Source organism: Chaetodon auriga, chromosome 7 (genome assembly GCF_051107435.1).
Source record: "Chaetodon auriga isolate fChaAug3 chromosome 7, fChaAug3.hap1, whole genome shotgun sequence".
Classification (NCBI taxonomy): domain Eukaryota; kingdom Metazoa; phylum Chordata; class Actinopteri; order Chaetodontiformes; family Chaetodontidae; genus Chaetodon; species Chaetodon auriga.
In genome coordinates, this window is record NC_135080.1 from 14,365,779 (window position 1) to 14,380,474 (window position 14,696).

A 14,696-nucleotide genomic window follows, 5' to 3' on the forward strand; every position below is an offset into this window, starting at 1 on the left:
TTTGGTTTGTTGTTTTATATCAAAGTTTGTTTAGAGAGGAATTAGAATAGGTACTGGAGGTACTGGAGCAGTAAAAATATGGTAAATCAGTGTTTCTATGTTAATGTCTGACATTGGAGCGCATTGGTTAGAGAAAAGAAAGTATGAGGTGGACATGACATCCATTATAACAAGACGCGAATAATGAACCTCTGTCTTCCATCCCCATCTCCTCTGGCTCAGCATATCTGCATCTAACCAGGACTGTCCCTATCTTTTCACTTTCCCCACTTAGACTAAAGGCTTGACTTTCTGAATTCACCGTTTCTTTCCCATTTTGATTGCCCTCCCTGCCAGGTCATGGAGTTAAAGGGTCAGATGATCCATGTGCCCGAGTCCTGCTCCCTGATGTTCCTGGGCTCGCCACGTGTTGATAAGTTGGAGGAACTGATGGGCCGGGGCCTCCATCTGTCAGATATCCCCATCCATGATGCCACGCGGGACGTTATCCTGGTGGGGGAGCAGGCCAAGGCTCAGGATGGCCTGAAGAAGAGAATGGACAAACTTAAGGTAGAGTTGCAAGACAACTCACTGAAGCAAACATGTTACATGCAGTGTGTCAGCTGTACCGATGAGTTAAATCCATACTGGCTGGAAGAATGTGGCTCCTGGGACTTGCTCTTCTAATTTGCTTTCAAAGTACCTTTGAGCAAGTCACTGAGTCTTGACCCAATCCTATGCATCTGCTCACTGCATCCCTCTCTCACTGCTACTTACTCCCCCAGGCCGCTGTTATAAATAGCTGGAGCTTAGTTGACTTGCATGCTTGAACAATGGTATAGCACTGCATCAGACAGATTTGCCATTAAGAAGCACGCCCACAGACACACAGAAACATGCGCAGATACCCACAATCAAAAATAAATCAAATTAATACACGAATACATTTACATGCACCAGCAGTTTTAATTTGGTGCAGTACTCCAACATCTCAGCATCACTGTCATCAGTGCTTTCATCAAAGCAGAACACAACAAAATCATTTAATCTCCTTCTCTCCCCTCCTCTCCTCACCCAGGCCACATTAGAGCGGACTCACCAGGCACTGGAGGAGGAAAAGAGGAGAACCGTGGATCTCCTTTATTCCATATTTCCAGGTGATGTGGCACAGAAACTGTGGCAGGGTCAGCCAGTGCCAGCTCGCAAGTTTGACGATGTTACCATGCTGTTCTCGGACATCGTGGGTTTCACTGCTGTGTGTGCGCAGTGCACGCCTATGCAGGTCATCTCTATGCTGAACGAGCTTTACACACGGTTCGACTACCAGTGTGGCATTCTGGATGTTTATAAGGTCAGTAGACTGAAGGATACACGCATATTTGTGTGATATAGCAATTCCGGTTGAGGAAGGTGATGGGTTCTAAACTGTTCTAATCTAAACTGTGTGTGTACTGAATTTTCTTGCGTGTGTGTGCTTGTGTTGTGGAAAAAGTAGCTGATTAATGGCCAGTCTGTGGGAGATTAACGAAGATGTGTCAATATTGCCCATGTGACAGTGTGGCTTTGGGCCTATTTACTGTAGTCTGCTGTCTTCCCCTCTTTCCATCCTTACTTTCTCACATCAGATCTGTATTTTTTCTGACTTTTACTCTTTCCAGCTTTGCACCATATACTTGCCACCACAAGAAACACGCATTTCCTTTGCGTTATCTCTCAGAAATGTCATGTGTCAGATGTGTGGAGAAAGGGAAGATGGGATACAGAGGGGAAGGCAGAGAGATTGAATGTAAGAGGGTTTATGTGGACAGCAGTTGATGAGTGAGAAAGCAAGAACAGGAGGACACGGTGAGGAGATTGAGGCGCCCATATGTTGCCATTGTCATGGTTACTGTCGAAATGATTTAGCCGGCGGCAGGCCTACATGAGAGCAGTTTGCCTCTTAGCTTTTCTCTCCTTTTTTCTCCTCATGTTCTGTCTGTTCTTTTTTCTGTATAAGGACTGTGTCCACTGTCATGACACCTCACTCCAACAACTGGAAATATGGCACCATGGCACAATCCTGAAAGTGGCACTGCCTGTTTGCTTTGCTCATGTGTGCTCATTTTGAATTTGGCTTTGGGACGTAACTCTTAAACAAAGATGACTTGCTACAACAGCAGTCTCCGGCATAGCAAGCCCAAGCAGGGAGTAGGGCTGACTTGGCTTTATGGCTTTAATGTAAGTTCACCTGTGAGTGCCTCTGTTGTTTAGGTTTTGGAACGAGCTCACGAAACATGAAGAGAATACATTTTCAGAACGAAAGTGTTAAAGCCAACCAGAACGGATTGGCAAAGCTGTGTTAAAGGAAGCCAAAACAGAAGCAGCTAAAAACTGCACAGAAATGCATCAATTAGGCAGAATTTTCTGACATTTTGCCCTGTCAACTATATTTCCACAAAGATGTTTGAAAGGAGCAAACAATAAATACAAAGAAATCTCCTTCAGTGGGGACAATTATGTTCGGGTAAATTGCCCAAATTAATGGCTGACTATGTGTGGGAAAGACTGCAGTGTTGCTTAAAAGATCAAGTGAGATGGACTCTCACTGGCAATATAAAAAAAAAACACCGGATTGATCCAAGCATCTCTACCCGCCACGCCATCAACGTCTCACACCCGCTGAAGCAGACCAGTTCTCTGGTGTTCTTTCGTATATCAGAGCCGCAAGATGTTCTGTTACTAAAAAGATTATATTTTTCAGTGTCTTGCATTATTTTTGCCACTTAGCAGATGCTAATTAGCTTTAAGGTAACTCTGCTGCTGTACAATATGCCAAGCATTTAAGTTTAATGTTGTGTGTGGTTCCTTACAAATGAAATAAACCATCTCGTCCTTCCTTTTGTGAAATACTGTAAAACTCGTAACTGACTCTGAAATGAGATTGAAGCTTCTGTGATTATGGGCACTATTTATGTGATAATACATGGTAAAGGTGAAGCAGTATTTCAGTGAACTTCGGGGTGGGTGCTGTGGGGTGTATGTGTCTGCAAACTGGTGTCAGGAGAGAAAAACTCATATTTTTTCATGCCTGGGTTTTTGGGCCTCTCAGACTGGGTCAGAAGCAATGCAAGGTGCTGCAAGTGGCATTACTGAGATCCTCTCCAAATGCTCACCAACTCACATTGTGACTGATGTAGGCTAAGAGAGAGAACCAGACAGATACTTAACTTCTTATATTACAAGAGGAATAAAGGAGAGCTTTTAATTTCCACTCCTCGGTGGAGATGCTATGAGTTATTGAATGGCTACTTAGGTTCAAACATCAGCATGTACTCACAGCCCCTCTCCTCCTCCATTTCTCATACAGATCGAGACAATAGGTGATGCCTACTGTGTGGCGGGAGGACTTCACAAGAAGGTTGATAGTCATGCAAAGCCAATTGCACACATGGCTCTGAAGATGATGGAACTTTCTGAGGAAGTGCTCACACCTGACGGGAAACCTATCAAGGTGAGTTTTTTTTATTCACCGTCCACCGTGTAGATGTCTGCCCCGTTTATGTTTATAGAAAATTAATAATTGCTTTTGATGGCTTCATTAGAAAACGCTGCAGAAAGCTGCAACTGCTAAATGGCAGTGCCTTTAGAAAATAGTGTGATCTTATAATTTTAACATTTGGTCAACGTACAACAACAAAGACTGGGTCTTTATTTGCATATATATTTATATATATATCTTTATAAACACACACACACACACACACACACACACACACACACACACACACGGTTCTCTGGTTCTGAATATGTGTTGGTGTTTGCACATTGTTGACTACTTGATAATGCACACTTATAGTCAAGGTTTCAGCGATATAGATTGCGTCATGTGCAGTTTCCATGGTGATAGCAGAATCCATTAAGGCTGAAGGGTTTGTGTTGTGATTGACATGTTGGATGGGTGGATGGTGGAAAAGGGGAAGCTGGGCCATCTGAAATGACAGATACATTAATGATATTTTACAGAATGGATTAACTCGATCTGTTTTCATTTTCATTAAGAAAGACATTGATTGGCTCACCTTTGACGTGAAAATCAGGATTTTTTGCAGTTAGCCTTGTGTTTCTCGGGGTGGGCGCTCCATGTCGTCTATTCTTTAGCTTTTCCCCACTGAACCACCATCTTGCACATGTTTTCCATCGTTGCACACCTCAGTATTTATTCTGAGGGAGATGCTGATCCAGATAAAAATGATTGAAATGTCTTATGTTAGTACAATAGTGAAGCATTGTGCAGCTTTGGACTGCACTCTGTGGAGTTCATCAGCCACTTAGTGTTTAGGGAATACGACTTATTAACGCACTGACTAAGATATTCAAAGCCTGCTGGAACAATAAGAAGGGTGTTTATATGAAGTGTGCATTTCAGTGAAGACTCAGTACCAAACCACACACTGTGACAGCACATTGAATGTGAATTGGCATTTGTCCTCACAGTGCAAGACAAAATCCAGACAACTGTTGCTACTATAGTCAATCATTGGTTTTATTTTTAATACAGAAAGACACACATTTCCTGTAGTTTTAAGAGCTAAGGTAGGAGAAGAGAGAAAGCTAAGAGATGTTGTGTAACAGAGTTATTTTGATCACTGGTGCTAATGGTTCAGTGGAGTGTTTTTTCATGAAATGAGGCAAGAGACATGATGTACCTTAATGGTGTGTGTGTGTGTGTGTGTGTGTGTGTGTGTGTGTGTGTGTGTGTGTGTGTGTGTGTGAGAGTGTGAGTTATACTTAGTCTCTCCCAGCCAGGTGCATATGTCATTCAGCCAAAAACAGTATAGAATCAACAGTACGGCTCAACGCAGTCTACCTGCTGACCTGGGTGTCAGAGCAGACATGATGACGGGTGACACCAAATCATTTCTCACTTTCACGCAACGTTCACTCTCATGGCAGTCGCACGGCAACACTGGCAGTCAGGGGTGGACAAAACTCGCCAAAGTACAGTGAAGTAAGATTTTTATTCAGGAAGGAATTTCAAATGAGTTACTCCCTTCTTTAGTTTCCCCAGGCCAGAGCTGTATCTAATATAACAAGCTCCTTTTAATTGATTTTTTTTACCCTCATGGTTTGTTTTTGCATGTTAGCAGTGGAATATTTAAAACATTTATGTTGCAAGAAGATATACATGTGTCCCATATATGAACTGCAGCAAAATGGCACACAGCTGCTATGAAAAATAAAAAGTTTTACTGCTGTAGTCACTATGAGTGGATGGTGTATTGCAAGATTGTCTGTTTTGGTGAAACAACAACAAACAACAAATGAAATGTGTTGTCAGTAGCAGCATGTTTGCTGCTTGCCAGGTATATTAATTGACATTTTATTCATTATTTGAATACAAAACATCATTCGTTCGAAACTAACATCAAGTCCATGTCGTGTGTCCAAGTGGCACTGCGTTTAACAGTATTTCATGTACTTATGGCGTAAGACACAGAAAGGAAAGCTGCTCTTCTGTGGAAAAAACACGAGTATATTAAGTAGAGAGAGAAAGGAAGAGGCACGACTGACCTCTCATGTTAATTCAGGAGAATGAAAAGGGAACAAAGGATATGATTTATTTATGTCTATCCTCAGTCCCTGTCAAGGTCACCCACCACTGTTAGGCAGCCTTGGTAGCTTTGCAGACTAGGGTGCTGAGTTGCAATGTCAGAAATATGAGTCAAAGTCATTACCTACGGTGAGTTGCATTTTATTTCTGGTTTGGCACAGGTCATCAGTGAAACAGAACCCACAAATGTAGCATAGCTGTGGAGACAGATGTTGAGAACAGCAGCGATGTTGCCATGCATTAAGTTGTATTACAGGACAAGTTGGTGCTATTCTATATTTTTCATACTGTGAACAGCTCTCTAGAAATAAAAAGGAGCCCTTAGGAAGTGCGCTACTGACTTCTGTTTGAGTAACATTTGCTAGAAACTACAATGTTGTTTCAGGAAATGACTGAGCCCTTTTTAAAAATGAAACTACATATTTGTGACTTGTTTTTATACAAATTCACAAGCGTTAAATGGGCTTGGGGCTGAGTGTCACAGACATGGGTAATTATTTGCACATTTTTGGTTTTGGTCTTGTCAAGAAAAAAAAAAAATGTCCTCAGCGCTTTTGGTTTTGACTAGTTTAGAAATACATATAGAGAGTGACACAGATAGGAACAAAACATGTATGTGAGAGAGAAGCTAAGACGCATAGCTGCTGAATAACAGACAGGACACTGTTCTGTGTAATGCTGAGCTCCTAACATTGTCCATTTGTCTCAAAATAGAAAGGCCTTGCCAAGCATTTTTGGCCTGCTCTCTTGCTCTTCCACTTTCTCTCTCTCTCTCTGTTTTTCCTCTTCCCCTCTTTCTCTTTCCCTCCCCCCTCCTCTCTTCCCCTCCACCTCTCCTCTGCAGCCTCTCTCGAACTCACCCCTTTCCTTTTCATCTTCATTTTCTGACTTGCTTTCCCCCTCACTTTTCATTCTTCTTCTGCTTTTCTGTATTTTGCACTCTCTGTTATGCTCTCCTCTTTCTTATCTCTCCTCACTTCATGTCCGGATAAAGGAGAGTTATAGAGATATTCAACACTTCAGCATGATAAATGCTGTTGAGTGAGTGCACTCTACTCCAGCCAGTGTTGCTCTGTTATGCAAACTAGCATGAGAGCTGTGAGAGAGAACTCAGAAAATGTTTAGTGAGAGTGAAATGGAGAGAGTGATGCAGGGACGCAGATAGAAATATACAGAGGAGTGAGATGTCAAGAGAGAAACACATATAGAAACCACACATAGTAAGATGTTTTCATCTATGTTACTGCCTCAGTGTTTGGCCTGTGGCATGATCGTTGTGTATATGTGTGCTTGTGTGTGTGAGTGGGTGTGGGTATCAGGGATGTATTGCCTGTCTTGTTCCTGCTAATATGAATTGTTCCCAAACTACATTTTAGAATCTACTGTGCATGCTCAGAGCTACTCTCTCACATGAGATTATGATGATGATCACGATGAGATCTGTGTGATGATGTGGGCTTATATCCACTAACATACATCACATCAGCAGTATCTGAGCATTTTGAACTCAGAAATGCTCAGGCCTCTTGTCATGCCAACTGAACACGGCTGCTTTTTTCTGGCTACGTGTTCACCTTGCAGTTGCCAGCACCTCCAGCTCACACTGGGTAAATTCACAAAAAGGACCGCGTAGTTTTTGTGGCTGCTAAACCTCAAAGCACCCGCAAAAGGGTGAAATGCACCCCTGACTGCGCTGCCAAGCAAATAGAGTCTTTGTGCCATAGTGCTATTTGCACATATTTAAATGAGGTAATGAGCAGAGCCGTATGCATATTGCAGATGCCTCGTTGAAACAACGATCCACTTCACAAACACGATTAAAAATTATTAGGGTCTTCAGAGAGTTGGTGGTAACTGAAGTGCATTTATAAGAGATGTCACGATACGTCTGCTCCTCAGACGTATCGTCCTTATTGTGCACATGTCAGTTAAGTAATTGTTTCACGCTGATTGAAATGAAGCTCAGCACAAGTTCAATCAGGAAGACAATCCTTATGTTACTCATTCATTCTTACCCCCCCTCCTCCCCATTTACTCCTCATCAGCTGTCATTTCAGTGTATGTGTTATACTTTGTCACATCAAACAAAAGCAAATTGCACTTGCTGCAGAAACTTCATGGGCGCATTTGTGTTGTAATATCATGCAATATCTCTCGTGGATCAGACCTTGAGGGGCAGATAACGGCTGCAATTCATGGTGCCATCAGCAGCTGCAATCCATCATTTGTGAAATCTCCCGACTGTCAGCAAAGTTCTTTTTCCTCCAATGTTCTTTCTTCTTTGGAGGCAGCAATTTATGGCCACCCCATTTATATCAATGAGGGTAGGCTAAATAACAATACCACCTCTGTATAATGCAATACATTTGAACAGCACCACAAATCACATCCTCCACCATGACCATAAAGTTCAGTTAACACCTTTCTAAACAGCTTCACCGAAAACTGAACATTGTAACCTCGATGAAGGTAGGATATGTTGCAGGACTGTTGTCTTTGGATGCATTACTTTTGCTCAGGTGTCACTAATGAACTGCCAACTGAGTGTATGTGAAACAACACTGACTCTAAAACAACTCCCTCCTCTCTCCGTCTCAGTCTGTCTCCATCACTGCGTCCTTCTGTCAGCTTGGCCAGAGGCTAGATTGTGATTGGTCGTGTGTGCCGCTGCGCCATTTTCTCATTGGCTCACTGTGGGGCCATGTGCTGTGGGATGCTGACTCACAGCGAGAAAGGAGGGGTATGAGTGTATGAGTGTTACTGTGTCTGTGTTTTGAGACTAAGAAATAAAGAGGAGTGTGGGCGCTGGATGCAGATTTGTTTGTGTGTGTCTGTGAGTGCTCGTCTGTTGTATAGAGACAGACAGACAAGTGCACGGCCATCTGTAAGCAGTTTAGCTGAAAAATAGGTCACAGTAGTGCACCTACCAGCCCTTTCTCTCTCTCTCACTTTCTGTCTCTCCTCCTCTGCTGTCAAGGTTTTGCCATCTAATTATAAGTTTATTTTTGCCTCTCTCTCTCTCTCTCTCTCTCCATTGTATTTCTTTCTTTCTTTCTGTCTGTGCTCATTCTATCTCACTACCCCATCGCCTGTTGTTGCCATGACTACCTCGCAGTGTGCTGGCATGCACGCAGTAGCGTTTGGATACCTATGAGATGCCCAAGAAGATCGTTAGAAATTTACTGGGTTTCACTAGCTTTTGTTTTGTGTGTGTGTGCATGTGTGTGTTGAATGTGTGATAACTTGTTCCCAAGTGGAAGAAATCGATAGTTGGTCGAGTGGCCATGAAGTGTAATAGCCTAATTGGAATGATGGCTAGATAGCTTTCACTCTGCCTCCAGCCATTTATAGATTCATACTTCAGTCAGATTATTATATGAGCACCATGTTGCCCTATATCTGTTACCAAGAGGAGATGGAAGCAATTATTTATTTGATTAATTTTCCTCTCTCACTCTTTCTATTTTAAGACTTTCATCACTCTAAATATCTGCTGCTACAGGATATCAGATGAGACAAAAGCAGCTACAATACTGAAGTATGATTGCTCCAGTACAGCAGATCAATGAGAAACGATTGTGAAACATGCTCATTATAAATTCCCAGTGACTGATGTGTTCTGTTGATGAGGAGTGGTCAAGAACCCAAATATGCTCAGTTTGCTATCATACTTTGACAAAGAAAATCATCCATTCATCACATTTAAGAACCTGGAATCTGTAAATGTTTTGCATTATTATTTATCCAGTTCAGCTTTGTGCGCATACAGATAAAGAAATTAACTGGGAACGTGGAGTAAAAATATGATAACAACTTCATCTTTAAGGCCAACTGCACTATTTAAACTGTTTGCACTTTTAAAATCCTGCTGGTTCTGTTGTTGCTCTAATCTCTCTCTCCTTGTCCTACCACCACCTTCCTCCTCCCTCTGTCTCTCAGTTAAGGATAGGGATCCACACTGGTTCAGTCCTGGCAGGCGTGGTCGGCGTTAAAATGCCTCGTTATTGCCTGTTTGGGAACAATGTGACACTGGCCAGCAAGTTTGAATCGGGGAGCCATCCGAGGTGTATCAATGTTAGTCCAACAACCTACCAGTAAGTAACGGCACTACACGTACACACGTATACATATATATACACAAACATATACATGATCTTGTTTTTAACCATGTTGCCATCACAATAAATACTGGTGCTTTTCTTCTCGGCAGGTTGCTGAAAGATGACCGCTCTTTTTCATTTGTCCCTCGTTCACGCCTGGAGCTCCCAGAGAATTTTCCCAAAGAGATCCCAGGGACATGTTACTTCCTGGAGGCGGGGACATCTCACAGCCATGCCTCGCTCACCAGCTCTCGCTCCGCTCCCCCGGCCTCTATGAGGAAAGTCTCCTACAGCATTGGGACCATGTTTCTAAGAGAAACAAGTTTGTAGGTCCCGTGCACGGACTCGGATACACAGATATTCATTATGTGAGAGGCTTGATTTGAAACCTGTGGAACATGCAGGAAACAGATCACACACATCTTTAGATATGCAAATGCATTGCGTGTGAACACTTGGATTCAGACCTGTGGGATGGCCTGTACGAATGAAACTCTCTCATCATAGGTGAAAAAGAAAAACATGCCCTCATCTCCCCTGAGCAAAGGAGATATGGTTCGAAAGACTAGAGGACCAGCAACTAAGCTCGTCTCACGTGGACCCTTCCCCAAGGAGGGATTCTGATGGGGTCAAAAAACAGACAGACCTTAATATTAAACTTAATGATCTAGCTGGATTCCTCAGCTCCATACCTGGTTTCCAGTTCTCTCCAGTGGTCCTCTCTCCCTGACCTGGGTCCAGAGGCAACAGTTCCTGGAGAAAACCAGGAGAGAGACCATTTACACGACCAGTGTTGCACTCGTTAACAATGGAATTGCGCAAATAGAACAAACTTCCATTAACAGAGTGGATGCTGAGGAATGAAGCTGTATGAACTTTTAGAAGATGGCAACATTGCCACAAACGTTTGCTGTGCATCATGGCCTCTTGTACAAGGAAGACCACTACTGACGAACAATACGACTCCTCTTCCAACTGTCCCTAAATCATGTCATGCTTTACCAAACGCACTTCTAACATCTGCTGCTCGTTACATCTGTCCGTCAACTTAGGACCAGTTGGTTGGGATGGGGAGACATGAATGAGAGGCACAAAAAAGGACGAGGTCATCAAGGGACAAATGCCAAAAAACGCTAGTACTAAGCTGATCTTAGAGCCTTTTCTGCTTCTAACCCACAGCAAACTGTAACCAACAACAATCCAGCCATTTCATTGCAGGTAATATATTTAGGACTGAAAATTATTCCCAGCTCAGTGCCTTTTTACTGCTCAAATCAGGACAAACACAAGATGGATTCATTCTAAATATTTGAAAAGAAAAAAAAGTGTAGGAGCGCTTCATTTATCTTCTGTTTCCACTTGTTTTTAACACATTTTTAAGACATTTCTCTGTCGTTAGCTACATTGAAGAGTGAAAGATTTGAATGAGGGAAAGAAATGTGCCAAAGGTTATGAAGTCCCAGCAGGCGCCTTATCCCACCGAGCCACCAGGAGTCCTGACGCTCATGAGTGGCTGGCAAGATAAATCAAGCTCTCCTCAAAGAGTTCAAATATTTGAAATACCTTTCATCTGTTTTTTGTCCAGATCAACCAATAATACACACAATATAGTACTAATAATATAGTACTATACTAACTTGTACACATAGTCACAGTATGCATGCTTGACACGGTTCACATTACACAATCTTTTTTAATTGCATTGTTTTTTTGTTTTGTTTTGTTTTTTTTTTTCCACCACATGGATCAAAAGTATTTACAAGCCCCATGCAAATGTTACCAACAGGATTCAAATTCAAGGCTAGTAGTTTGCTGGTAGACTGACTATGATTCACTCAGTGGAAATCTCAGGCCTTCCAAACACTTCAGCGTAGCTCAGTAACCCAAACACAAATGTTTCGTCTAAGATAATCTTCACAAACTGTCATCGTAAAGCGGGGACTGAAGGGTTGGAGCTGGACAGACTTGGCACATTTGGATACTTCATGTCACTCACGTTACATTGCTGTTGTCTTTGGTTGTTGACATCACACAGATGTAACATTAGTGAAGTACAAATCATAAATCAGTTGATATCAGTTTGAGTTGTTACTTTTAGAGGCCCTCAGAGAGAAAAAAGCTATTTGTAGGAGGATTAGTTTAATTAAATATGACATTTTTGATGTTGATAGAAATGTTTTTATTATCTGAAGAAGTACACAGAGTTTCAGATCACATCCTAATTTAAACTTATTATTGATGATCAAAAAAGAAAAAAAAGTTCAGAAATAATCCAGTTTCTTTAAATTTGAATACGTGGTGCTACCTGTGCGCCACAAAATGGCTCAAATTACTGCCAAACAACTAAACTGTTGATAACTGCTCTTCTAAATGGCAGAATACATCTCTGCAAACTCCCGCACAGGCTTTAACCTTCACTTATTATTTCACTTATAACTCACAAAACTCCACCAGGGCTGGAAAGAGAATAGCATGTTGCTATTTCACTACATCTTGCCAATTTACATCCTGGTAGCTGACCCTATAAAAAGATATAAAAAGAAAAGGGGGCCAGATGAATTCTGAGACACCACCGGTACAGGCTAATCTTAAAGGTTGTGAACGTTCAGTTTGTAAAGGGCAGGACCGGCACACTTTGTCAGCTCACTGGCAGGGATTCAACAGGAGCTTGTGCCAGCTATGCTATGTAAAACACAAGAAGGATAATTTACTTCAGACACGAGGACTAATGCCCATCTGGTCAAAATTTTCACCCACTGAAGGGCATTGTGCCCTCTATCTGAGATGAACACCAGCATAACAAAGCAATGTGCCATATTTGAGTAAACAATGTTTTCCTTTTGACCTGCCAGTGTTTGAATCAGAGGTGGGTTAGAAGTGCCAGAAACTTTGCTTATTATTGCCATAAATACTTAAAACTGTCACCAGATTCTCTGACAGCAGTAGCATCACAAAGCTTTACATGCTTGCACATTTAGAGCATGCTCTGTCAAGGTCCTGACACATTTTGGCAATGAAAATAGACATTTTTGAGAATATTTTCACACATCCCATGGTCCTATCTACAGTTGTATATTTACTGTAAACAGAAATAACTATAACCTATTTTCAAAATGTCTCCTCTCGTTTTAAGTATACTATGCAGTATAGAACTAACAATGGACTAGACAACAACACTTCAAGATAAACCCAATCAGTGAAACATGGGGACATAGTTTTTAGCCTAAAAGTTACCACGAATTGTAACACAAAGAAAATATGTGTATTAACTCTGAACTAGGTGCCATTGTTTAGTGGGTCAGCCTTGTAATCTTAAGCCTAGAGAACTTATCACAGTATAAATTGATTTACAGACAAGTTGAAACTTAAAATTTAAGTCAGTAGATGATTTTTTTTGTGTGTGTGTGTGGAGGCTTGCTACACCTGTTAGAAAGCGGCATAATATTACATTTTATTGCTTTGTGGCAACAAAGACACAACTGTTCCTGAGACCAAAAGGTCTATAACATTCATGTTTTGTGATATTATAGAGAACCAGAATCTGCAGTGCCCACTGGGACATAAATCTGTATAAATCAGTGGCTCGGATGATCAGCACTCTGACGTTTCTCCATATAACAACGTTGACAAGCCTGCCTGACCCTGAACCTGGTTCAGCAGGAATTGCCAAGTACACTAGATAATGGTTCACCAAGTTCTCCAAGAGCCTGAGGGACGTTTCCTATGTCTTCAAAGTGCAGGACTCAGGGAAATATATTGGCAGAAATAGAATATAATAATCATGTTTTCATTGTTGTATAATTAAATACAATCTACAAAGGCAGCAGGTCCTCTTCCATGGAGTCCACTATATTGCACCACCATGTTTCTACAGTAGCCCAGAGTAGACAAATCAAACACTGGCTCAAGAGATGCCTTTCGTGTTTCTTGTGGACACGGTGGGATAGGATGCCACTAAATCCTACACACTGGACCCTTGAGGGAAAGTGGATGCAGCTAAGCCTCATTTAGTATAATTTCACAATGTTGAGAGGCCACATGGACCATTTTATACAAAGCAGAGGTTTTCAAAGAGGTCCCTGAAGTGTCTTTAGCTCTATTTTAGTTCACTTAAAAATGCCATATGGATAAATGAACCCATAAGCAGCCTCGCACATGAGCTTATTTTAATGGATTAAAACAGAAAGACAGGGCAAGCAGCAATTTGATGATACTCATGAAAGAAGATGTAACAGCACATGTCAGTAACAGGACATGAACCAAGAAGACAAGATTAGATACATATAATTGAAAAGTGACCATGCTAATAATGATGACTAGCTGCTGTTGCAAACCTAGTCTACATTGTTTACTTTTGGACATTTTAAAGGGTATGACATTTAAACCTGTTTAAATCTGATTTTATGTTCTCACACATGCAGAATCACAGAAGCAAACAACACAATTTGACTGTAAGAGTATATCAGTGTAAACAATTTGAAATCCTGTATGGAAAAAAGTGCATTGTATCAGTAAAAAAAAGGAGGTGAACCACTCTTAAGTGTATTTGACAGTTGGGTGATTGAGCCCGGGGTAAACTATTTCAAAGGCAGGTTCACTGACTGCCAACCTGGCAATATTTTATAATGCGAACATGCATTAATGTGTCCGAAATCTGTTGTAGCATAAATGTAGTGCATGTGTAATTTACACTCAACTTCAGCAGTGCCTGAATTCTGCATCTAGGCTAAATAAAGGACATTACATCAGCGTTACTCCCACGCAACTTGTGTCCAACGCTCATGTCTCCAAGTCTGTAAATTCTTGGCGTAATATTAAACGTTTGGTCAGATCTCACAAGTCTTGCTGTTATGATGCGGGGGTGTTGCAGGTACTGGTTCTCTAGCGTTGTTGTCAGTCGTGGACCGTTACATCGCTGTGCATACTGTAGGTCACTTATACACAGGCGTACATCACAGTTACAGTGGCAATATAACTGAGCTGCACTGTGTAAGCTGTGTCAAACAACGAACATGAGCAAATGTTGT

The 14,696-nt window shown here is 41.6% G+C and overlaps 1 protein-coding gene across 1 annotated transcript in view; it reads left to right on the forward strand.

Moving 5' to 3' along the window:
- Positions 1 to 14,412, forward strand: part of gucy1a2 (guanylate cyclase 1, soluble, alpha 2) — a 35,881-nt gene extending 21,469 nt beyond the window's left edge. The window contains exons 5-9 of the mRNA XM_076734511.1: positions 337 to 549; positions 1,058 to 1,330; positions 3,326 to 3,469; positions 9,509 to 9,663; positions 9,780 to 14,412. Of these exons, the coding sequence (XP_076590626.1) occupies positions 337 to 549; positions 1,058 to 1,330; positions 3,326 to 3,469; positions 9,509 to 9,663; positions 9,780 to 9,999 (1,005 nt within the window). The 3' untranslated portion in view covers positions 10,000 to 14,412. The remainder of the gene's footprint in view (positions 1 to 336; positions 550 to 1,057; positions 1,331 to 3,325; positions 3,470 to 9,508; positions 9,664 to 9,779) is intronic.
- Positions 14,413 to 14,696: the final 284 nt, after the last annotated feature.